This window comes from Somniosus microcephalus, chromosome 9 (genome assembly GCF_052327205.1).
Source record: "Somniosus microcephalus isolate GS21.2 chromosome 9, FLI_Smic_1.0, whole genome shotgun sequence".
Classification (NCBI taxonomy): domain Eukaryota; kingdom Metazoa; phylum Chordata; class Chondrichthyes; order Squaliformes; family Somniosidae; genus Somniosus; species Somniosus microcephalus.
Window position 1 is genome coordinate 205,914,178 of NC_140995.1, and position 24,716 is coordinate 205,938,893.

Here is a 24,716-nt window from a genome sequence, read left to right on the forward strand (position 1 = left end):
GACAGGGAGATACAGATTGCCACTTTGGTCCCTAATGGGCCCTACTCTTTCCCTGGTTATCCTCTTGCCCTTAATATACTTATAAAACACCTTGGGATTTTCCTTTATTTTGCCCGCCAGTGTTTTTTCATGCCCCCTCTTCGCTCTCCTAATTTCTATAAGTACCCCCCTGCACTTCCTATACTCCTCTAGGGCTTCCACTGTTTTTAGTTTTTTGTATCTGCCAAAAGCCTCGCTTTTTTTCCTAATCCATTCTTGTATATCCCTTGATGACATCCAGGGTTCCCTGGGCTTGTTGGTCCCACCCTTGACCTTTACGGGAACATGTTGACGTTGTACTCTCTCTATTTCCTTTCTGAAAGACTCCCACTGCTCTGATGTGGATTTTCCTACAAGTAGCTGATCCCAGTCCACTTTGGCCAGACCGTGCCTTATCATATTAAAATCGGCCTTCCCCCAATTTAGAACCTTTATTTCCGGTCCATCTTTGTCCTTTTCCATGACTACCTTAAATCTCACCGAATGATGGTCAATGTCACCAAAATGCTCTCCTATTGACACTTCTACCACTTGCCCGGCTACATTCCCTAGAATTAGGTCCAGTACCGCGCCCTCTCTTGTAGGACTTTCTACATGCTGGCTCAAAAAGCTCTCCTGGATGCACTTTAAGAATTCCGCACCCTCTAAGCCTTTCACACTCTGACTATCCCAGTTAATATTGGGGAAGTTGAAATCCCCTACTATTATTACCCTATTATTTCTACACTTCTCTGAGACGTGCCTACATATCTGTTCCTCTATCTCCCCCTGATTGTTTGGGGGCCTATAGTACACTCCCAGCAAAGTGCTTGCCCCCTTTTTGTTTTTAAGTTCTACCCATATGGCCTCATTAGAGGAACCTGCTAAGATATTATTCCTCCTTACAGCAGTAATTGACTCCTTGATTAATATTGCGACACCCCCTCCTTTTTTACACCCCCCTCTGTCTCGCCTGAAGATTCTATACCCCGGAATATTGAGCTGCCAGTCCTGCCCCTCCCTCAACCATGTCTCTGTGATAGCAACAATATCATACTCCCATGTGTTCATCAACACCTTCAATTCATCTGCCTTACTCACAGGACTCCTTGCATTAAAATAAATGCCATCCAGCCTTGCCATACTCCCTTGTGCCGTTACATATTTGCTCTGCCTTCCAGGCTGACTTGTTTTCTCTATATTTGGCTGTGCATCACGCCCTACTATAGCTCCACTCCGTATCCCATCCCCCTGCCAAGTTAGTTTAACCCCACCCCCCAACAGTACTAGCAAACCTCCCCGCAAGGATGTTGGTCCCGTTCCGGTTCAGGTGCAACCCGTCCGACTTGTATAGGTCCCACCTTCCCCAGAAGCAGGCACCGGGAGTAATCCAGAGATTACAACCTTTGAGTTCCTGCTTTTTAATCTGCTACCTAGCTCCCTAAATTCTTGTTGCAGGACCTCATCCCTCTTTCTACCTATGTCGTTGGTACCAATGTGAACCACGACCTCTGACTGTTCGCCCTCCCCCTTCAGAATGCCCTGCAGCCGTTCAATGACATCCTTGACCCTAGCACCAGGGAGGCAACATACCATCCTGGAGTCACCTATCTGTTCCCCTTACGATAGAATCCCCTATCACTATTGCTTTCCCACTCTTTTTCCTCCCCTCCTGTGCAGCTGAGCCACTCGTAGTGCCACGGACTTGGCTCTTGCTGCATTCCCCTGAGAAACCATCTCCCCCAACGATATAGGTAAAAAGCGGGATGAGGTCCTAAAAGCGGAATATAGGGAGTTAGGAGGTAAATTAAGAAACAGGACCTCAAAGGTAGTAATCTCAGGATTGCTACCAGTGCCACGTGCTAGTCAGAGTAGAAATAGAAGCATACTTCAGATGAATACGTGGCTAGAGGAATGGTGCCAGGGGGAGGGATTCAAGTTCCGAGGACATTGGAACCGGTTCTGGGGGAGGTGGGACCAGTTCAAACCGGACGGTCTGCACCTGGGCAGGGCTGGAACCGATGTCCTAGGGGGAGTGTTTGCTAGTGCTGTGGGTGAGGGTTTAAACTGAAATGGCAGGGGGTTGGGAACCTGAGCAGGGAGACAGAGGAAAGGGAAACAAGGATAAAAGCAAAAGATAGGAAGGAGAAAAACAAAAGTGGCAGTCAGAGAAATCAACGGTTTAAATCAAACGTGGCCACAGTAAATAATAATTCTAATAGGTCTAAGAGCGTTAAAAAAACAAGCCTGAAGGCTTTGTGTCTTAATGCGAGGAGCATTTGTAATAAGGTGGATGAATTGGCTGCACAAATAGAGGTAAATGAATATGATTTGGTTGGGATTACGGAAACGTGGCTCAAGGATGGCCAAGACTAGGAACTCAACATCCAGGGGTATTCGATATTCAGGAAAGATAGGCAAAAAGGAAAGGGAGGTGGGGTAGCATTACTGGTTAAAGAAGGGATTTACACAATTGTAATGAAGGATATTAGCTCTGATGATGTGGAATCTGTATGGGTAGAATTGAGAAATACTAAGGGGAAAAAAACATTAGTGGGAGTGGTATATAGACCTCCAAACAGTAAGGCGGAGGTTGGGGATGGCATTAAAAGGGAAATTAAAGAACCGTGCAATAAGGGCACAGCAGTCATCATGAGTGACTTTAATCTACATATAGATTGGGCTAACCAAATTAGTAACAATACTGTGGAGGAGGAATTCCTGGAGTGTTTACGGGATGGTTTCCTGGACCAATATGTCGAGGAACCAACCAGAGATCAGGCCATCTTAGACTGGGTATTATGTAACGAGAAAAGATTAATTAGCAATCTTGTTGTACGAGGCCCCTTGGGTCAGAGCAATCATAATATGATCGAATTCTTCATTAAGATGGCGAATGAAGTAGTTGACTCAAACTAGGGTCCTCAATTTAAATAAAGGAAACTACGATGGTCTGAGGAGCGAGTTGGGTAGGATTGATTGGGGAATGGCACTCAAAGGGTTGACGGTGGATAGGCAATGGCAAACATTCAAAGACCGCATGGATGAACTACAGAAGTTGTTCATCCCAGTTTGGCATAAAAATAAAACAAAAAAGGTGACTCAACCGTGGCTAACAAGGGAAATTAGGGATAGCATAAGATCCAAGGAGAGGACATACAAATTGGCCAGAAAAAGCAATAATCCTGAGGATTGGGAGCAGTTTAGGATTCAACAAAGGAGGACAAAGGGATTAATTAAGAAAGGGAAAATAGAATATGAGAGTAAGCTTTCAGGGAACATAAAAACTGACTGTAAAAGCTTTTATAGATATGTGAAGAGAAAAAGATTGGTGAAGTCAAACGTAGGTTCCTTGCAGTCAGAATCGGGGGAATTTATAATGGGGAACAAAGAAATGGCAGACCAACTAAATACATATTTTGGTTCTGTCTTCACAAAGGAGGACACAAATAACCTCCCAGAAATGCCGGGGGACATAGGGTCTGATGAAAGGGTGGAACTGAAAGAAATCAGTATTTGTAGGGAAATGGTGTTAGGAAAATTGATGGGACTGAAGGCCGATAAATCCCCAGGGCCTGATAATCTACATCCCAGGGTACTTAAGGAAGTGGCCCTAGAAATAGTAGATGCATTGCTGGTCATCTTCCAGAACTCGATAGACTCTGGATTGGAGGGTAGCTAATGTTACCCCACTATTCAAAAAAGGTGACAGAGAAAATGCGGGGAATTATAGACCGGTAAGCCTGACTTCGGTAGTGGGGAAAATGCTAGAGTTCATTATAAAAGATGTAATAGCAGAGCACTTGGAAAGCAGTGACAGGATCGGACAAAGTCAACATGGATTTACAAAAGGTAAATCATGCTTGACTAATCTACTGGAATTTTTTGAGGATGTAACTGGTAAAATAGATAAGGGAGAACCAGCGGATGTGGTGTATTTGGACTTTCAGAAGGCTTTCGATAAGGTCCCGCATAAGAGATTAGCGTGCAAAATTAAGGCACATGGGATTGGGGGCAAGGTATTGACTTGGATAGAGAACTGGTTGGCGGACAGAAAGCAAAGAGTTGGAATAAACAGGTCGTTTTCCGAGTGGCAGGCAGTGACTAGTGGGGTCCCGCAAGGATCGGTCCTAGGACCCCAGCTGTTCACAATATATATTAATGATCTGGACGAGGGAATTGGATGTAATATCTCCAAATTTGCAGACGACACAAAGCTGGGTGGGAGGGTATGCTGTGAGGAGGATGTCGTGAAACTGCAGTACGATTTGGACAGGTTGGGTGATTGGGCAGAAACATGGCAAATGCACTATAATGTGGATAAATGTGAGGTTATCCACTTTGGTGGCAAAAACAGGAAGGCAGATTATTATTTGAATGGCAAATAGGGCAGCACGGTGGCATAGTGGTTAGCACTCTTGCCTCACAGCGCCAGGGACCCGGGTTCGAATCTGGCCTCGGGCGACTGTCTGTGTGGAGTTTGCACATTCTCCCCGTGTTTGCGTGGGTTTCCTCCGGGTGCTCCGGTTTCCTCCCACAGTCCAAAGATGTGCGAGTTAGGTTGATTGGCTATGATAAATTGACCCTTAGTGTTAGGGGGATTAAATACGTGGGGTTACGGGGATAGGGTGGGATATGTGTTGGTGTAGGGGTTACGGGGATCGGGTGGGATATGTGTCGGTGCAGGCTCGATGGGCTGAAATGGCCTCTATCTGCACTGTGGGGTTTCTGTGCTTCTGTGTGCAATAGATTGGGAGAAGGGGAAGTGCAAAGAGACCTGGGTGTTCTTGTGCACCAGTCGCTGAAGGTAAGTATGCAGGTGCAGCAGGCGGTTAAGAAGGCAAATGGTATGTTGGCCTTCGTAGCAAGAGGTTTCGAGTACAAGAACAAGGATGTCTTGCTGCAGTTGTACAGGGCCTTGGTGAGACCACACCTTGAGTATTGTGTGCAGTTTTGGTCGCCTTACCTGAGGAGGGACGTTCTTGCCATGGAGGGAGTGCAGCGAAGATTCACCAGGCTGATACCTGGGATGGCAGGAATGACGTATGAGGAGAGATTGTGTTGATTGGGCTTATACTCACTGGAGTTTAGAAGATTGAGAGGGGATCTCATCGAAACCTATAAAATTCTGTCAGGCCTGGACAGACTAGATGCTGGAAGGATGTTCCCGATGGTCGGGGAGTCCAGAACCAGGGGTCATAGTCTAAGGATAAGGGGTAAGCCATTTAGGACCAAAATGAGGAGGAATTTCTTCACCCAGAGAGTGGTGAACCTGTGGAATTCTCTGCCACAGAGGACGGTGGAGGCCAGTTCATTAAATATATTTAAGAAAGAGTTGGATATATTTCTTAAGGCTAAAGGGATCAAGGGATATGGGGAGAAGGCAGGGACAGGGTACTGAATTTGGATGATCAGCCATGATCTCATTGAATGGCGGAGCAGACTCGAAGGGCCGAATGGCCTACTCCTGCTCCTATCTTCTATGTTTCTGTGAAAATCTGTTGGAGAGGGAGATTGACCCAGGGAACTCCTGCACTACCTTCCTAGTTCTTTTACTCTGTCTGGTGGTCACCCGTTCACTGTCTGCCTGTGCACTCTTTACCTGCGGTGTGACCACCTCGTTAAACGTGCTATCCACAAAGATCTTGGCTTTGCGGATGCTCCACAGTGACTTCAGCCGCAGCTCCATCTCCGAAACGCGGATTTCGAGTAGCTGCAGCTGGAGACGCTTCCTGCACACGTGTTCGCCCTGGATACCGAAAGTGTCCCTGACTTCCGACATAGCACAGGAGGAGCACTCCACGCTGCCGAGCTGCCCTGCCATGTCCTACCCTTAACTTACTCCCTTTACTTCCTTTAAATTAAAGAATACTAAATACACTAGGGACCTTACTTCACTTTAAAGACTACTTACTCTAAACTAGTGATCTTACTTTTCAACGACTGGACTGTAGAAATACTCACTAGGTCCTACTTACCAATCAGCTCCTTTACTGGCTGTGACGTCACTTTAGCGGTTTCGCAGCTGTTGTTGTATGACTGCTTCCGCTCCCGGATTCTTTCCCAACTCGCAGCACTCCGGTGTCGGGCCTCCTCTGCTGCGCTCCTTTATGGCCGCTCTGCCTTCTCTCAGGTCTCGCTGCTGCTCCCACACAGGTCCGCCTCCTCCGGTGTCGGGCCTCCTCTGTAGCGCTCCTTTATGGTCGCTCCACCTTCTCTCAGGTCCCGCTGCCGCTCCCACACAGGTCTGCCTCCTCTGATGTCGGGCCTCCTCTGCAGCGCTCCTTTATGGTCGCTCCGCCTTCTCTCAGGTCCCGCTGCGGCTCCCACACTGGTCCGCCTCCTTCGGTGTTGGGCCTCCACTGCAGCGCTCCTTTATGATCGCTCCGTCTTCTCTCAGATCCCGCTGCCGCTCCCACACAGGTCCGCCTCCTCATGAACAGGTACAGAAAATAATCAAAAAGGCTATTGGAATGCTGGCCTTTATATCTAGAGGACTAGAATACAAGGGGGTAGAAGTTGTGCTGCAGCTATACAAGACCCTGGTTAGACCACACCTGGAATACTGTGAGCAGTTCTGGGCACCACACTGTAGGAAGGATATATTGGCCTTGGAGGGAGTGCAGCGTAGGTTTACCAGAATGATACCCGGACTTCAAGGGTTAATGTACGAGGAGAGATTACACAAATTAGGGTTGTATTCCCGAGGATGTAGAAAGTTAAGGGGTGATCTGATCGAAGTTTTCAAGATATTAAGGGGAACATAGGGTAGATAGAGAGAAACTATTTCTGCTTGTTGGAGTTTCTAGGACTAAGGGGCATAGTCTAAAAATTAAAGCCAGACCTTTCAGGAGTGAAATTAGGAAACACTTCTACACACAAAGGATGGTAGAAGTTTGGAACTCACTTCTGCAAACGGCAGTTGATGCTGGATCAGTTGTTAATTTTAAATCGGAGATTGAAAGCTTTTTGTTAACCAAAGGTAGTAAGGGATATGGGCCAAAGGCAGCTACATGGAGTTAGGTCGCAGATCAGCCATGATCTCATTGAATGGCGGAACAGGCTCGAGGGGCTCAATGGCCTACACCTGTTCCTATGTTCAGTAACATAACTCTTTTGGAGACCAGAGTCACATGCAAATAACCTCAGGCCATATAATGAGCACTTACGGGTACAATTTTACAATGAAATCGTAGAAGATTGCTTACCAATTTTTTTGTTACTTTTTTTTAAGAAATTGTGAAATATAAAGGAATATTGATCTTTTTTGTTTTTCCATTTGTTGATCTTTCTTCCCCCCAGCCCCCCACCTGTAAATGCTCACATAAACTGCGCCATCAAATGCTGCCTCTTCCCTCCGTCAGATTATTTCCCTTCCAATGCAACTGTAGTGACAGCTAAGTAAAGGATTTCACTCGTGTATATATTCATTGTGTGATTAATTATACAGTAATGTATCTGAAGATACTGTTCTTTAGTTTGCAGTGCTGTATAATCTTTTACACCATAATTTACCTTTTTTATATTGCTTCTTTGCCACCAGGGAAATGTATTGCCAAGTTTTCTAATCGAAAAGTTCCATACTGTGTCAAGTTCAATCCTGATGAAGACAAGCAGCATCTGTTTGTGGCTGGAATGTCAGATAAGAAAATTGTCCAGGTAAGAACTGCCTATTGTACCCCATCTCATTTTAAATTCTATTGTATTGTATTGATGACTTTTTATTCTCCTCTCAAAATTCCAGAGATGGTTACAACAGTGTGAGAAGTAAACTAGTTAGAATTACACTATGAATACCAATGTTTATTTTTCCATATTTGTATGCAGTTATTTCATGAGGACTTTCACTTATATGGGTTTTCCAAATAGTGAGTGGGCAGCCAAATGACCTGCTCTTAGGAACCTGGCGGTCACATTGTACTCACAAATTGGTACACAAAAATAATTTTGGGTAACTGATTTTACTTTTTCCCTCTGATTAATACAGTGCATTGTGCACCAGTCCACACTTTCCTCAAATGAACCCATGACTTGACAGACTGAAAATTAATGTAATGGATCATTTGGACTGTAAATGTCTTTGTCCAATGATTGCAGAAGGTACCACATTTTTAGAATTGCCTGTAATTTCCTTTAGACTTCTAAAAAAAAAATATTACTGGCAAGTCCCTGTATTTCTGCGTATAATGCACTAACATGTATGTAAAACCCATTGCTTCTTTCTGTAGGCAGTAACAGCTGTGTTGCAGCAAAACAGTCTTTCAGAAGTGTATGATTTTTCTTCTATTATTCCTTTGACTCAGATGTTACTACTGAGTGCACAGTCTATGATTGAGTGGGTTCCACACTGATGGGGAGGCCATCACTTCATGCTGTGTCAGTCGAATGTACACAGCCTTGCACAAAAGCCATTTGTGGATGGTTCAGTCATTTTCCCATCTGTTTTTTGTAAACTTTTTCTGCAGTTTTTCACTTTACAATTTGTATTTTCGACTCATTAATTGAAAACGAGTGCAGGGCATTCGTGATTGACTGCATGTGGAAGTTTTGCAGTTCTGGTCTGCTAAGATGCTGGCCAGCCAATCAGAGTTTTTTTTTGCTTAATGTTCTACTGATGGTGTTTAAAAGTATATGTTACATTTTTATGGTAATTATGATGTAATGAGATTCTGTTTTGATGGCATGGCAACAAAACTAGATATTATCAGGATCAACAAGTAAGAAAAATGTTTTCTTTTTGAGTATGAAGCCAGTACGAGTTAGCATTCCTATACTTTGGCAAACAATAAACCAGTTGTGCATGGGGTTGAATGGAAACACTGTTAATCATATAAGTGTCTCAAAGGTTTGTTGGGTTCAATGGGGTTCAATTTGTGTGTGCATTTTTTTCTCCCCAGAAATGTATTTAGTGTATTCCTGTAGTACAGGGTGGCTGCACTAGACAAAATGTAACTACAGTATTAGATTCCCATTCAGACAGTGACCTTAAACAGTGAGGAAGAAGAACACATACCCAGTGTTTAAGAAAAGGCATACTCAACTAATTACTTATTCCACCGCTCTTCAACCGACTTTAAGTAGCTACAGATGTTTGTAAAGCCATGGGATGTTTAAAATGCATGCCAGAGACCTGCTGTGATTAGTCCACTCCTCCTGATCTTGAGAGTGGTTTTCTAACAAAAACATTAGACTGGGGGTGCTGTTCATTGAAGATTCTACAGCAGTGCTGTCAAAAGTTGTTAAAGGTTAGGCTCTGCTTGATGGGGATGGGGTCTTTTTGTAATTCCAGTGCCGTTGCTCGTGAATAGTCTAGGGACTGGAATACAATTGTGATGATTATTTACTAAAATAGACCTGTACTTAACCTGGCCTGCCCACTGCCCTGGTATTCCTTGTCAGGAAGTGGTCTAAACAGGCATATCCTGAGGTCATTTCAAGGCTAAAATTGTTAAGGGAAGTTTCTGGAATGATGCTCATCGGTTAAATGCCTCAATTATTATAATCATTTAAACTAAGGGGTTGATTTTGTCGAACCTGCCGGGAAGAAGGCGGGACTTCCCCTTTCGGGTTTCTGACCCGCCTACTTCGACGTCCGGCCAATCCGCGCGATTTTCCCTTGATTGACCTTGTTGAGCCCGCCCAGCGGGCTCAGCAGGCCAATTAAGGGCCACCCGGCAACAGGTGACGTCACAGACTGAAATTTCATCTGTCAAGATTTCTGACAGATGAAATATCAGTGTTTTACAGCTGTTTGAAGCTGTCAAACACTGACAGTCTGATTTCTAAAATGAGTCCTTCTGCGCAGACTCATTTAGAAATCTCAGCAGCACTAAAAGCTGAAGGTGTCACTTTTGACAGATCGCAGCCGTTCAGCTTTCAGTTCCGGCTGAGTGCTGCGCTCCCGACGGCTACAGGAAGAAAGGCTGTTAAGGTAAGTACAGGTAAGTAAAAGTTCTTTACACACTTTAGACACACCAAACACACTTACCTTTACACTCATGCACCCATCACTCACCTGAGCACCGACATCGCGACCCCTCCAACTCCTTCAACCCGACGGCCCGCTGCTCTAACCTGGCATGGTTTGGAGCCGTCGGGAATCCCACACGAAACCCCTCAAAATGGGGATTAGGCTAAAAACTGCCTGTTAACTACCTGTTAACAGGCAGTTAATTGGCACTAATCCCTTCCCGCCTGGTTTCGGTGGGTCCCAGTGCGGGGCAGGTACCCGCCGCCCCTGAAACTTACGTGGGGTGGGGTTTTGGGCAGGATGGTGTTGGGACCCCCAAAGTCAGGATTCCCCCCCCCCCCCCCCCCCACACGTCTGATACCCTGCCTGACTGCTCCCCAAAAATCTAGCCCTAAGACTTTGGCCTGGAATTTAGCCTGGAGGCATGTCCCGTGCGGGGAGCTGTTTTGAGGTCGGGGGAACCCAGAAGAACGGGTTTCCCGAATCTCCTTTAAATTTTTTCTGTCGGTTTCCTGCCCACAGGCAGCTTGATTGATAGGCTAGAGGCCTGTTGAGCGAGAAGCCTCCAGCATAATGCCGGAGCTGAGGAGAACAGATCGGTCTAGTTGGGGGGGGGGGGGGGGGGGGCGGAGGTGATGAAGATTGTGGGGGGTTGCGGGTGGGTGGTGCTGGTTACTGGATACCTTGTTGGGCCGTGAGGAAACACTCCTGCTCCTCCTGGCCCATGAACAGTGCTGTAAAGGCACTTGCCCACCTGGATTCAGCCCTTCTCGCCTCTTTTCGCCTGCCGGGTTTCCCAAGGCCTTGGAAACCCAGCCAACATGAGTTCAAAAATAGAATGACTGTTAAAATGAAGGCAGGCAGCCTCATTATAATAATTAAATGACAAACCCATCTCCACTAAAACCGGAAGTGGGCGGGATCGAGGTGGGTTGTGTTCCTGTTAGATATTTTGAATTTTAACCTCTGACATGACCCCCAACCCACCCGTTTTTGGGAGTTAAGATTCAGTCTATTGTTTCACACAATCGATTAGAAGTTTTCAACTTGTGCTCTAACATGCTTTTACTTATAAGTAGCATAACCCATTTGTTTGCTTCTATATTAACAGAATACTGTAGGATAATGCCCTGCAGTCGTGTTCTGTTCATTTATTTCTTTCATCAAAAATATACCATAATTTTAAAAAAATTCATAGAGGTGGCTGGCCTCCCAGTTGGGGCCACCATCTTGGATGTATTTGAGGCGGAAGCACAGAAGCATCACTTGTCTTCACCCTCTATTGTTCACTGCTTTCAGGGAATAGCTGCAGGTTCTGGGAGCCAATGATTTGACAATTACATTTTCCGCTATTTCTAGCTTTCAAAATTCAGCAAAGGTGATCCCTTATTGTAAAATGGACTTTGACCGTAATTTTAAATTGCAGTGAATGAACATAAGCACGTAAGAAATAGGAGCAGGAGTCGGCCATTTGGCCCTTCGAGCTTGTTCCGCCATTCAGTAAGATTACGGCTGATCTTCTACCTCAACTCCACTTTCCTGCACTATCCCCATATCCCTTGATTCCCTTAATATCCAAAAATCTATCACTCTGTCTTGAATATACTCGACGACTGAGCCGCCACAGCCCTCTGGGGTAGAGAATTCCAAAGATTCACCACCCTCTGAGTGAAGAAATTTCTTCTTATCTCAGTCCTAAATGGCCAACCCCTTATAAGCCTAGTCTACTCAATCTCTCCTCATAGGACAATCCCCCCCCCATCCTAGGAACCAGTCTGGTGAACCTTCATTGCACTCCCTCTATGGCAAGTATATCCTTCCTTGGGTAAGGAGACCAAAACTGTACACAATACTCCAGGTGTGGTCTCACCAGGGCCGTATACAACTGCAGTAAGATGTCTTTACTCTTCTACTCAAATCCTCTTGTAATAAAGGCCAACATACCATTTGCTTTCCTAATTGCTTGCTGCACCTGCATGTTAACTTTCAGTGATTTGTGTACAAGGACACCCAGGTCCCTCTGAACACCAACATTTCCCAATCTCTCTCCATTTAAAAAATACTCTGCTTTTCTATTTTTCCTACCAAAGTGGATAACTTCACATTTCTCCACATTATATTCCATTTGCCATGTTCTTGCCCACTCACTTAGCTTGTCTATATCCCCTTGAAGCCTCTTTGAATTCTGTTCACAACTTACATTCCCACCCAGATTTGTATCATCAGCAAACTTGGATATATTACATTTGGTCCCCTCATAGAGTCATAGAGTCATAGAGTTTTACAGCACAGAAAGAGGCCCTTCGGCCCATCGTGTCTGCGCCGCCCATCCATCCCTGTCCAGTCTAATCCCATTTTCCAGCATTTGGTCCATAGCCTTGTATGCAATGGCATTTCAAGTGCTCATCCAAATGCTTCTTGAATGTTGTGAGGGTTCCTGCCTCTACCACCCTTTTAGGCATTGAGTTCCACATTCCAACCACCCTCTGGGTGAAAAAGTTCCTCCTCAAATCCCCTCTAAATCTCCTGCCCCTTACCCTGAATCTATGCCCCCTTGTTATTGACCCCCCTACTAAGGGGAAAAGTTCCTCTTTGTCTACCCTATCTATGCCCCTCATCATTTTGTACACCTCAATCAGGTCCCCCCTCAGCCTTCTTTGCTCCAAGGAAAACAACCCCAGCCTGTTTAGTCTTTCTTCATAGCTGAGGCGCTCCATCCCAGGTAACATCCTGGTGAATCTTCTCTGCACCCTCTCCAAATCATTGATATAGATTGTGAATAGCTGAGGCCCAAGCACTGATCCTTGCAGTACCCCACTAGTTACAGCCTGCCAACCCGAAAATGACCGGTTTATTCCTACTCTCTGTTTTCTGTCCATTAACCAGTCCTCAATCCATGCTAGTATATTACCCCCAATCCCACGAGCCCTAATTTTGTTTAATAACCTCTTGTGTGGCACCTTATCAAATGCATCTGAAAATCCAAATACACCACATCCACTGGTTCCCCCTTATCTATCCTGCTAGTTACAATCTCAAAAACATTCGTCAAACACGATTTCCCTTTCATAAATCTATGTTGACTCTGCCCAATCCTATTATTATTTTCTAAGTGCCCTGTTACCACGTCCTTAATAGATTCTAGCATTTTCCCTACAATGTCATGCTAACTGGTCTGTAGTCCCCCATTTTCTCTCTCCCTCCTTTCTTAAATAGTGGGGTTACATTTCCATGAAAATAGATATTTAAGGAAATAATTTTGGGTTCATCAGAGTTCATCTTCAGTGGGTAATTAAATATGAAGTTATTCTTACTAAGAGAATAATCCTATTGCAGAGGACATTAGAACACTAGCACTAGCACTGGAACACCTATTTGGTAAAATATCTGCATTGAGTAATTAATACTTAAAAAAAAAATGTATCTCAAAAATCTGCATCTCTTTTGACCAAAGTAAATTTCTAAAATCCGTTATAGTAATTGGATGGTAAAATTCAAATTTCCTTGAGGAGGAAAGTCAATGGCCTAGAAATTCGGATGGTAGCGCCAGCGATTAGCGCCTAAAGAGCCCGAGAATTGGGGCGTTACCCAATTTTCGGGCGGGCGCAGTGAATATAGCGCCACCTCCCATATTGAGTATCCTTTTAGCGTCGGCGCTAACTCTTTGCGCGCGCCCACGAGTGCAGGCAGATCATGACGTCATTTCAGTGTGCAACGCCTTTTTGGCGCCCCGGACCGGATATTCGGTGGTGCCCGCAACCTTTCCGCCTGGCGCTATTAGTGACAGTTGGATGGAGCGTTCCCAGGCCCTTCTCGGACTCGGGGGGCGCTATTTAAAGGGGACAGCTCTATTATAAAAGCTGCAGCCATTTGGGCTGGCCATTCTGATCGTTGCTGGAGAGAGTTGCTGACCTTCTGTTGGACAGTACTTTTCTCATTGAGCCTTCGGAGGCACTGGCAGCTTGAGGGCCCGGCTCCCGAGCTGGTGATGCAGCATCTGAAAGCAGGGAGGTGGAAGAGTGGCTTTAGCAAAAGGACAGCTTGGTAGCAAGGGATGCCAGATTGCGGCAAGGCTATGACATGGGCCCACAGTGAGAACGCATGCTGGCGGGGGGAACAAGTGGAAGGAGACAGTTGTAAAAGGTGAGAACCTTACCATCGCTGTCGACAATGGGGTCAGCAGCTGCAGTGGTTACAGGACCACTCGGACGTCCTCCAAGAATCTGATGGACTCTCTCCTCGAGATCCGTGAAAGTGACCACTTGTGGAAGTCCTCCACCGGTGCGAAGCTGGTCTTTGCCAATCCTCGCCAGCTTGGACTGCAGGGGAAAGGAGGGGAAGTTATGTTACCTGATCCCCTGAGTGATCATCTCATGCTCCCCATGGTGCAAGAGCCCTTACATGATGCCTTGAGTCAAATGTGCATGTGTGTGCCCAGAAAGGGCCATGGGTGCTTGCTGGCAGATGGCCAATGGGGCACAAGCCACCCTGTAGCCATAAAGTCAGGTGCAAATGAAGGGATGCAGAAGTTTGCAGAAACAACACCCACCCTCACGACCCGAGTGAGGTCGTTGAATTTCTTTTTGCATTGGTCAGGGCTCCTGGTCACCATGCTGCTGGAGTTGACCCTCTGGCATACATCCCTCCAAGCTCGTCGGTAGTCCTTCTGATTCGGCCTCCTGCCATTGTCTGGGTAGGGAACATCTCGCCGGTGCTCCACTGCGGCCACCAATTGCTCCAGAGCCTCATTGGTGAAGCGCTCTGCTCTCTGTCTCACCTTCTCCATCTGGTCCAAGTTTTTAGCGCCAGAGAAGGGCCTGCGCCGATTCTGAGGCCTGCAAGGTGAAGAGTGTGGATGCTGAAGCTGACTGGCCCACCCCTTTAAGAGCTGGCCGGCGCCTGGAAGTCTCGTGGTGATCGGTAATTGAGAGCACCTGCGCTGCACCCGTCCGCTCCGATATTGGGTTGCGCCGGAAGTTTAGCGCCTTAGGAGTCCCGTGTAATGCCTGAATTCGCGCCTTAATCACCTTTAGGGGCGATGCAACCCAATATCGCGCCAGGTGGCGATAAGTTGCGTCTGGCTAAAAACTTTGCGCTGCACCAATTCTACCGCCCCAAGCGGGGCTATACCCAATTTCTAAGCCAATGTTTTTTTATAACCTGCAATGAACTCCTGAGCTTTTCCATATTCACAAACTTACTGTGTAAAAACAATTAATGACCATATTTTCTCTCGCCTTAAAACACCCAACATGAATCAAATTTTCTCTCTACAGTGGGACATTCGATCTGGAGAGATTGTTCAGGAGTATGATAGGCATCTGGGAGCTGTTAATACCATCACATTTGTGGATGAAAACAGACGATTTGTGAGCACTTCTGACGACAAGAGCCTCCGAGTCTGGGAATGGTAAGTTTCCTTACCACTGTGGAGATGAGAGTTAATCTTCAAATGTCTGAGCGTGTATGGGTCTGTGAGAGAAGGGAAAAACCTGAATGGGAATGACATCCCAAGAAACTGCACATTTGGTTCCATGATGTAATTTTCCTAAGAAAATTCTCAGTTAGATTATTTTATGGTCTACGTAAATACTGCAATAGTTTTCCCCAACATTTCAAACTCCCTGGTATATTCAGAATATCGATTCTTTTTTTTAGAATTTAATTTGTGTCCTCCTATGGTAAAGGTTCTGGTGTGCTGAGTTTACACTGAATGAAAATTGCTTTGCATATTTAAGAGCTGTTTAAGCAGTTGTAAATATTTCGCAGTTTGAAATAGTCATTGTTTTTTTTATTAGTTTATGGGATCTGGGCGTCGCTGGCAAGGCCAGCATTTATTGCCCATCCCTAGTTGCACTTGAGAAGGTGGTGATGAGCCGCCGCCTTGAACCGCTGCAGTCCATGTGGGGAAGGAGATCCTACAGTGCTGTTAGGTAGGGAGTTCCAGGATTTTGACCCAGCGACGATGAAGGATCGGCGATATACTTCTAAGTCAGGATGGTGTGTGACTTGGAGGTGGTGGCGATGTTCCCATGCGCCTGCTGCCCTTGTCCTTCTAGGTGGAAGAGGTCGTGGGTTTGGGAGGTGCTGCCGAAGAAACCTTGGCGAGTTGCTGCAGTGCATCTTGTAGAAGGTACACACTGCAGCCACGGTATGGTGGTGGTGGAGGGAGTGAATGTTTATGGTGGTGGATGGGATGCCAATCAAACGGGCTGCTTTGTCCAGGATGGTGTTGAGCTTCAGATCAGATTGGTGAACTAGTTATGGAATCTAATGGTAATGAGCAAGAAGGTATATTGTGGATTTTAGTAGTTCACTTCAGATTACTGATGTGGTAAATCTCCTGATTTACTAATGGCTTGAGAGAATTGGATCAGATTGTTTGTACCAATAAAATACTGTGGTGTAAACTCCTCCTTGAATAAGTAAAGTTCAAATCGGTCTTCTAGCCATTCATTGTTCTGTATCAGAGCAGCAACTGAAAATAAACTGAAGCATTTGCAGAAAAGAAGTACAGGTAGATGAATCTGAATTCTAATGACAATGACCTCAATGGTATGTTTCTTTTGACGTTTTTGTTTTTCCAGTTTTCTCCCCCGCTCTTCATAGGTGCTGGCAGTCTTCTGGTGCCTCACCAGATGGTCACTCCTCATCCAGGCTATTTGAATGTGGAGGGCATTAGAGTCCACAAACAATGTCCACAAACATGCACTTTCCAGAGGGGCCACAGGATCTTGATGAATAGCTGACTTTCTGCACCCCAATGCCAGGGTTACTAAAGATAGTTGCAGAGCCCCAGCACTTCTGTGGTCAAAATCAAAATGTGTTTTTAACCAACCACCAAAACACTTTATGGTACACTATAGTGCACTATAAATGCAAACCTTTCATTTGGTATTGCCTCATTTCCATCCACTTTGGCTCTCTCTGCTTAATAACCACAAAACAATTGTGCTTAATTAGACATTCCCTAGCACCACCGATAGCTCAGCTGATGAAAACAGTGAGTAGCTGATAAAGATCAGTTCTGAGCTGAGTTGTTCTCAGCAGGGACAGTGGTCGCGGTGCTACAATTGACCAGGGATTAACTCAGCCAGATGTCCCACCACTGATCACTATCGAACAACACCTATTGGACATGTGAATGTGGAGCAAGGACAGAATCGGGGTTGGCTGTGATACCCCCATGCAGTCAAATAGCACACTGTTTAGGCACACACATGAAGATTGGCCACTTAAATAAGGTACTGGATGGCGGCCGAAACCATAGAATTGTACACCAGAAAAGAATCAACAGTTTTGGGAGGAGAACAATCATTTTTTTCCCTTCCTCCTCTCCCAAGGTTGTTGATGCTTTCAAAGCATCCAATTCTATGGTTCCGATCAAACCGCCAAGAATAATTATGATACAAATTTTTTTTCAGTTTCAATCTTACTTTTTTAAATTCTATTTATAATATTTTAGCCTGCTTAAAATGCATGTCAATACACAGCAGAAGATGTAGCAGTCTAAGGGCTGATGTGTCATTTAAAGAGTGAGTGGGTGACCTTTGGTGGTGGGAGGAGTTGGTTTTAAGGAGTTACTGATTCTCATCTTGGGAATTAAATGAATTAACATCCTTAGATCTAGTCATTCATCCAGAGTACTTCTGTGATACAGTTTGTCATCGCAGATGTGTACCCCCTTTCATCCATTTCTCCAATGAGATAATTGGCAGTGAAAAGAGTGAAAGCTTTTATCCAACTGTGGTCCTTAAAACAAAACTGTAGTAATCAATGGCGAAAGATGGCATCAAATTAAAAAATGGCAATCTGGAGTAAATCTGCATTTCAAAAAACAATGAATATGTACCTCTGCATGTATAAAATTATCCGGACCACAGGTATGGACTATTTGCTTTTTGCTCGACCATTTGGGTTTATCCTGAAGTCTTTTCATTCTATGTTACAAGCTGCTTGTAAATTTCTCCTCTAGAATCTATTTCCCAGCATTATTTTTATTTAATATACAATTTAAATTCAAAATCTCTTCATCTCTTGAATACCTAGCAACAGTAATTAGTTGCTTTGGCAGGACTAGCCAGTTAGTAGGTACCATCACTTGAATATTAAATTAACCCCATTTGAATTTTAAACTAATTTGTTCCATTTTATAAAATAGACTAATTAGTCTGCTTGGAATAAATGGAAAAATTGACGGCTACAGTGAGGGAAAAATCTTTTATTTTACATTCAAATTGTATAAATATATTCTGTTTAGCAAATATATATGCTTTTGGAAAGGCTCCTTTGTTCAATAATTAAACTTGAACATCAATTTGAATGTTTTGCTCAAGCTCAGATTCTCACTGTAAATGCTACATCTTTTTATTCTGCTTCATCATCTTTATAATCAGATGCATCTGATACACAATATGATGTATAATTAAAATGAGTATCACTTTTTTATACAAACGGAATCGAAGCATATGATTCTCGTACTGAAAATCATGTAATGCTTTGATGTTGGTTTGAGAAAAAAAATTCCTTCTCTCCCTTTCTTGGATCTTGTGCGTTCCTGTGTACAGTCTTGTGCTATGCAGTGCAGACTATCTGCATATGCAGATGACATCTAGGATCTCCACCAGTGCCTCTCTGAAGCAGTTGTAGCAAGATTTACAACAGTAGCTTGGAGGCAATTTTTCCCCGCTTAGTTATTTTTTTAAATTTCCGTTTGGCTCAGTTGATAGTAATCTCACCTCTGCATCAGAAACTTGTGAATTAAAGTCCCCACTCCAAGATTAAACACATAATCAAAACTGACAAGAGGGTCAAAACTGCATTGTCAGAGATGCCGTATTTTGGATAAGACGTTAAATGATTCTACTGGATGTAAAAGAATCCATGGCGCTGTTCAAAAAGGAGCAGGAGGTTCTACCAGTGTCCTGGCCAACATGCCTCAGCTAACACCACTAAAGCAGATTAATGGGTCGTTCATTTCAAATGCTGTTTTTTGGACCTTGCTGTGTGCAAATTGGCTGCTATGTTTGCCTACAGAACAATGGTGACTACACTTCAAAAGTAATTTATTGGCTTTGACGTGCTTGGGAATGTCCTGAAGACATGCAAGGTGCCATATAAATAAAACTTTGTTCATTTGCTCCTTTCTCTAGTTTCCCCTTAATGAGAAAGCACCTTCTCCATGACTATGTGCCAATTGGTTGGGTTAAATTCAAAAATAATTGATATCACAGGAAACTGCTGTGTTTCTATGTATCTGTAAATTAAACAGCTTCACTGAACAATTCTTCTATTAAAAACTTGACACTTCTGGAAAGTTGTCCCATTTTGCCTCCATTATGAGTGAATGTTATCCCTAATTTTTAATTGAGGTAATGGAACTTGAAACATTTTGCAGTGTGAGCCAGTTTGAAAGGTGAGAATGTAAACTGCTGATGTCCAGATTGGAATAATCTACACTATGGAAAGTAAGCAGGACCTGAGTGGAAATGTGGCCGAAAGCAATGTCCAAATTTGAAGTCATAATGTTTAGGGAAATGCAACTTTTTAACCTTTTGAACCGAAGAATACGTGCAATTAGATCTCTAAGTTGATGGATAATGTTGGCATTTCTTCTTAACCTTTCCTGTTGACTATTTAGTTTCCCAATAGACCTCCTCATTTTTGAATTCCTGATCATTTTTATTTCCTCCATATGGTCACGTTTTTACGCAGTGTTTCAAGGGTCAAATGTTTTTCTTTCCGCAATAATGAATTGTAATAGTTTTCACTTTCCCATGATTGGTATCTCCCCCCCATCATTTCTCTAATCAGATATGTCAGCAATTTTCAGGCCTCTTCCAATGTTATTTAGCGTGCCACAGAGAAATGTTGTACCCATTCGTATAGGTGGATATTTGCTTGAACCCTGATTATTTTTTTCTTTCTCCCTCCCCCAGTAAAAGTGCTATGTCTAATTTAGGCCTCAAATTGGCACTTTCCCATCAGTGTAGCTGAAATCCAAAACTCTGTGCTCAGAAGTCAAGGTACATCCCTCTCGCAGCATTCCATGGCACCATAAACTAATATACCAACACAACCCAAATTTTCAGAGTATAGACATAATTCTTTGGTTCTGTGAGATGCAAATCTCAATGATAGATATATAATGATTGATGTGGATCAAATTTAGTTCAGCCTGTTTTAGTGTCACTTTTTTTTTTAATGAAAAAACCTAATTGATTCCTGATAGTTTTTCTTGCCTTGAGAAAATGGCTATTCCCCAAGGGCAGGAGCTCGAAATGTACAAGCAGCTGTCCGTATACAGAAAATTCCCTCAACAATTAGCCTCTGATTGGCCTCCGTATGTCCATGTTTTAGACCACTTCCCTACCCAAGTGACCTTAAAGGGACAGGCCTGGTTAACCGCAGCTTCATGTTAAAAGATAACTCACAACTGTGCTCCAAACCCCAGATTAACTGTGTAATGCCTTGGGAGATCATCTAATGAATTTATTAACAGCGGTGTGGCGTGCCATAGGCCAGCTGTTTTGCTTGGTTTATCCTTTACCTCCATGAAGTATCTTTCACTAGAAATTGCTATCTTGAGTCTAGATTTTTTGTTCATAATTTTTTTTACTTCCCTACCTCTCTGTGTCAATGTTTGATGTAATTTTGCAATGGTCTGTGTTTCTCCTACACCTGCAAGCTGTTCCTTAAAATCACAGGAGCCAAAAGTGATAATTCAGCAGCGCTGCAAAGTGGTTTATGGCTCTGTAGTGCTTGGAGTGCACAGTACAAATGCACCTCCTGAAAGCCAGACAATTTATTACTGAGATTAAATTGCTGGCTGTGCTATTCCTGACCTGGGTCAGTAGATAGTGATAATCATTAACATTGTGAAGCAGTGAGACTGTCCCCCCACCCCACCTAGTGGTGTTTAAGAAACAGTAGAAAGAATGGGGCAAGCTGCTGCTAAAACAGTTGAGATCAGCTTTCCTTGTAGAAATAAAAATTCATCACACATTATGTGCTACAGGAATATTTTTTTAAAAACTGAGTATTATCACCATTGGCGGTCAAATGTCATAAACCAATGGTTGTTGCACCCCGTCATGTGCCTATTAGCAACAGTGTTAAACAAGACCTAAACATTCCTATTCACACCGTCTGTGAATCAGATCTAGTATCTCCTGCCCTTGTACCTTACAAAGCATGTTCTCCCCTTCCCTCCTTTTTGCTGCAATTTTTTCAGTCACCTTGGAGCCCAAATGTTGCCACAGGGAAAGACATAATTTGGCTGTCATCAAGTATTCTTGATCTTCGAAGAAAATTTATGTGAGTAATTTCCATAAACTAATATAGTCCTAACTATACTCTCAGTTCAGAGTTGTACAGGCAAAGTATTTGAAAAAATTTGAAATTAAATAAGCTCTGTGACTTGCAGTCCTTTTTATTGAAGTATCTGTATGTTACGGTCTTTAAAAAGCTTCATTTATGCAGCATGCCAGAGCAGCATAGGGGCCCTTAAAAATTCTATGTTTATATTACATAGAATTCACAGCACAGAAACAGGCCATTCAGCCCAACAGGCCTATGCTGGTGTTTATGCTCCACATGAGCCTCCTCTCACCTTGCTTCACGTCACCCTGTCAACGTATCCTTATATTCCTTTATCCCTCATGTACTTATCTAGCTTCCCCTTAAATGTATCTATGTTATTCACCTCAACTACTCCATGTGGAAGCATGTTCTTTCACATCAACTGCCCCACCCCCCATGCCACTAATTATCTGATCTTGTCTATATTGATCTGTGGAAATGCTGAACAGCTACTAGGCCACCTCTCACAAGGAGACAGGGCAGATTTTGAAACAAACAAAGAATTTGCATTAATATAACGCCTTTCACGTCCTCAGGAAGCCCCAAAGCACTTCACAGCCAATGATTTATTTGCAAGTACTATGTAGGCAACCCCAGCAGCTAATTTGCACCGTCAGTAAGGGCCTACAAACAGCAAATGAGGTAAATAACCAATAAAAATTTGTTTTTGGTGGTGTCGGTCAGGACTCCTGGCGAACTCCCTGGCGGTTTCCAAATAAAGCCATGGAATCTGACACTTCCACCTAAGTAGGAGTACAGGGCCTAGGTTTAACATCCAATCTGAATAATGGCACCTTCAGCAATGCAGCACTTCCTCAATACTGCACTGAAGTGACTGCCTAGATGATATTCTCAAGCCACTCTTCCCTCCTGATTTAGAGTGACATTGGCCTCCTATTTTGACTGCAGTTGGAAAGAGGGAAAGGTGGGAGAGTTCACTGTTAAATGAAACTCTGTTTTCCGTAGCTATAAAATATGCATATTTTAAGGTCATATAATAGCAGATTTGATATGCAATCATTTTTTTCTTTTTTAACCTACGCGTTAACACATGCAAAAGGTTAAGCATGCTTAGTGTTCTGAGCATATTTAAAGCATGCTTTTTAAATTTTACTTTTTTTTCTCCCCCCCCCTCAAGTTTTCTCCCCTGATGGCACTGGGGTGCAGTGTCCCAATACAGTGGCCCTCCAGTACCTCGCTCAGAATGTAGCCATTCTTCACGTGTGAGCTATACAGTTATATAGGCAGGTTAGCACAGCTGAGTCTCGTCCTCTCCACCCATCCACATATGTGCACTTTCCAGAAGGTGTCAGTAGGTAGCAGTCAGGAGTTGATTTTTTTTTCCCCTGTTAAATTCAAATGTGGCACCTCGACTGCTTTCCCAAATGAAATCAACTGCAGAAACCTGAGGTCACACCTTCTTTCTCAGTTTTAGGGGTTCTCATCCTCTTCATCTTCACACATCATTCCATGATCAGCAGGAAAGTAGGTGACCCGCTCCTAGCTCTTTGTGTACTACAACAACAACAACTTGTATTTATATATCCCGTTTAACTAGTAAAATGTCCCCAGGCGCTATCAAACAAAATTCGACACCGAGCCACATAAGAAGATATTGGGACAAATGACCAAATGCTTGGACAATGAGGTAGGTTTTAAGGCGAGTCTTAAAGGAGGATAGAGAGAGGGGGAGAGGTTTAGGGAGGGATTTCCAGGCCTAGGCAATTGAAGGCATGTCCACCAATGGTGGTGTGATTAAAATCGAGGATGCACAAGAGGTCAGAATTGGAAGAGCGCAGAGATCTAGAAGGCTTGTAGAGCTGGAGGACCTACTTCTTTTGAGCCAGTCAAAAATTGGATTTGGAAAGTAACCCTGAGTGACTTGTGGCCTAATTATATTTAAATTTGCCCCTCCCTATGGGAGCCTGCCTAGTATCTGCTTCATGCCTTCTCAGCGCAGTCAAGGTTTCTAGCTTTGTTTGAGATCCAGATGTGGATCTGACGCAACAGAGTCTTGGAAAAAGGAACCCTGGTATCAGTCCAATTATGTAGTTTTGTGTGTTAATTGACATCATATTCTTAAGAATGTACATATATTGGCTCCACCTCTTGTCAGCAATCTTGGAACATTTTCCATGCCACCTAGGATTTGACAAATCTCCAAACTATTAGTAAGTGACTGGGATCTTACAGTTGATGCTATAAATAAAAGCCAAGGCAAAATCAGAATCTATGTTTTTAGACAAATGGTATAAACTAGTTAAGATCCATTCTTGTCAGTTATAACTGCCTCTGAGCACCTGGATTGAATTGTGACTGCCACAGTCAGCTCCAAGTTATCCATTCAAGTCTGTTTTTTAACCAACAAAATTGTAACTGCTTCTGTGTTTAATTTGGTGAATTTTATTGCTTTAATAGGAGTATGCCCATTTTAAATTATATTCATGCCCATACTTTGTGGATTAAAATAGTGTCAGCACTTCCCACAATATTCTACATATGGCTTTCTGGCACACAGAATATAAGCAGAATTCTTTAATCCAATCCTGTTTATTTCTTTAATTAATCTTTGGGTTCACAATGATGTGTTAAATCAGGAAACTGAAGTAATTGATTTTTACACATCGAGGCTTTACCCAGTGGCACTTTGCTTTTAACTTTGGAACCTTGTCCGAAAAAGCTGCATTGTGACTTGTACATTGCATGCCTGCAAGGCCATGCAAACATGCTTCTAAACTGCAAAGTTATACTGCCATGTTACAAAGAAATACACAGGAGTTACAACATGAAAACAGGCCATTTGGCCCAACCAGATCGTGTCTGCGTTTGAGCAAATCGCCTTCAATCACATTTAGGAACATAGGAACAGAGTAGACCATTTAGCCCTTCGAGCCTGCTCCACCATTCAGTCATATCATGGCTGATCTGTACCATCATTCCATTTACCATATCCCTTGATATCCTTTATCTAATAATTTTTTTCAAACTCTGTATTGAGAATTTCAATAAACCCAGAAACCACAGCCTTTTAGGGGTGAGAATTGCAGATTTTTATTACCCTTTGTATGGAAAAAGTGCTTCCTGATTTCACTCCTGAATGGCCTAGCTCAAATTTTAAAATTGTGCCCCCTTGTTCTGGATTCCCCTCCCAGACAAAATAGTTTCCCTGTATCTACTCTATGGAATTCCATCATTTCAAATAAAATTAACCTAAATTAGACCACCCCACAACCTTCTAAACTCCAGGGAATATAAGTTTTGTTTATGCAACCTGTCCACTTAATTTAACTCTAAGCCCTGGTATCATTTTGGTGAATCTGCACTATACACCCTCCAAAATCAGTATATTTTTCCTCGGTGTGGGGCT

General features: G+C 43.6%; 1 protein-coding gene across 1 annotated transcript in view; it reads left to right on the forward strand.

The window, feature by feature from the left end:
- Positions 1-24,716, forward strand: part of cdc40 (cell division cycle 40 homolog (S. cerevisiae)) — a 148,689-nt gene that overhangs the window by 99,788 nt on the left and 24,185 nt on the right. Inside the window, exons 11-12 of the mRNA XM_085997797.1 lie at positions 7,562-7,677; positions 15,265-15,398. Coding sequence (XP_085853923.1) covers positions 7,562-7,677; positions 15,265-15,398 — 250 coding nt within the window. The remainder of the gene's footprint in view (positions 1-7,561; positions 7,678-15,264; positions 15,399-24,716) is intronic.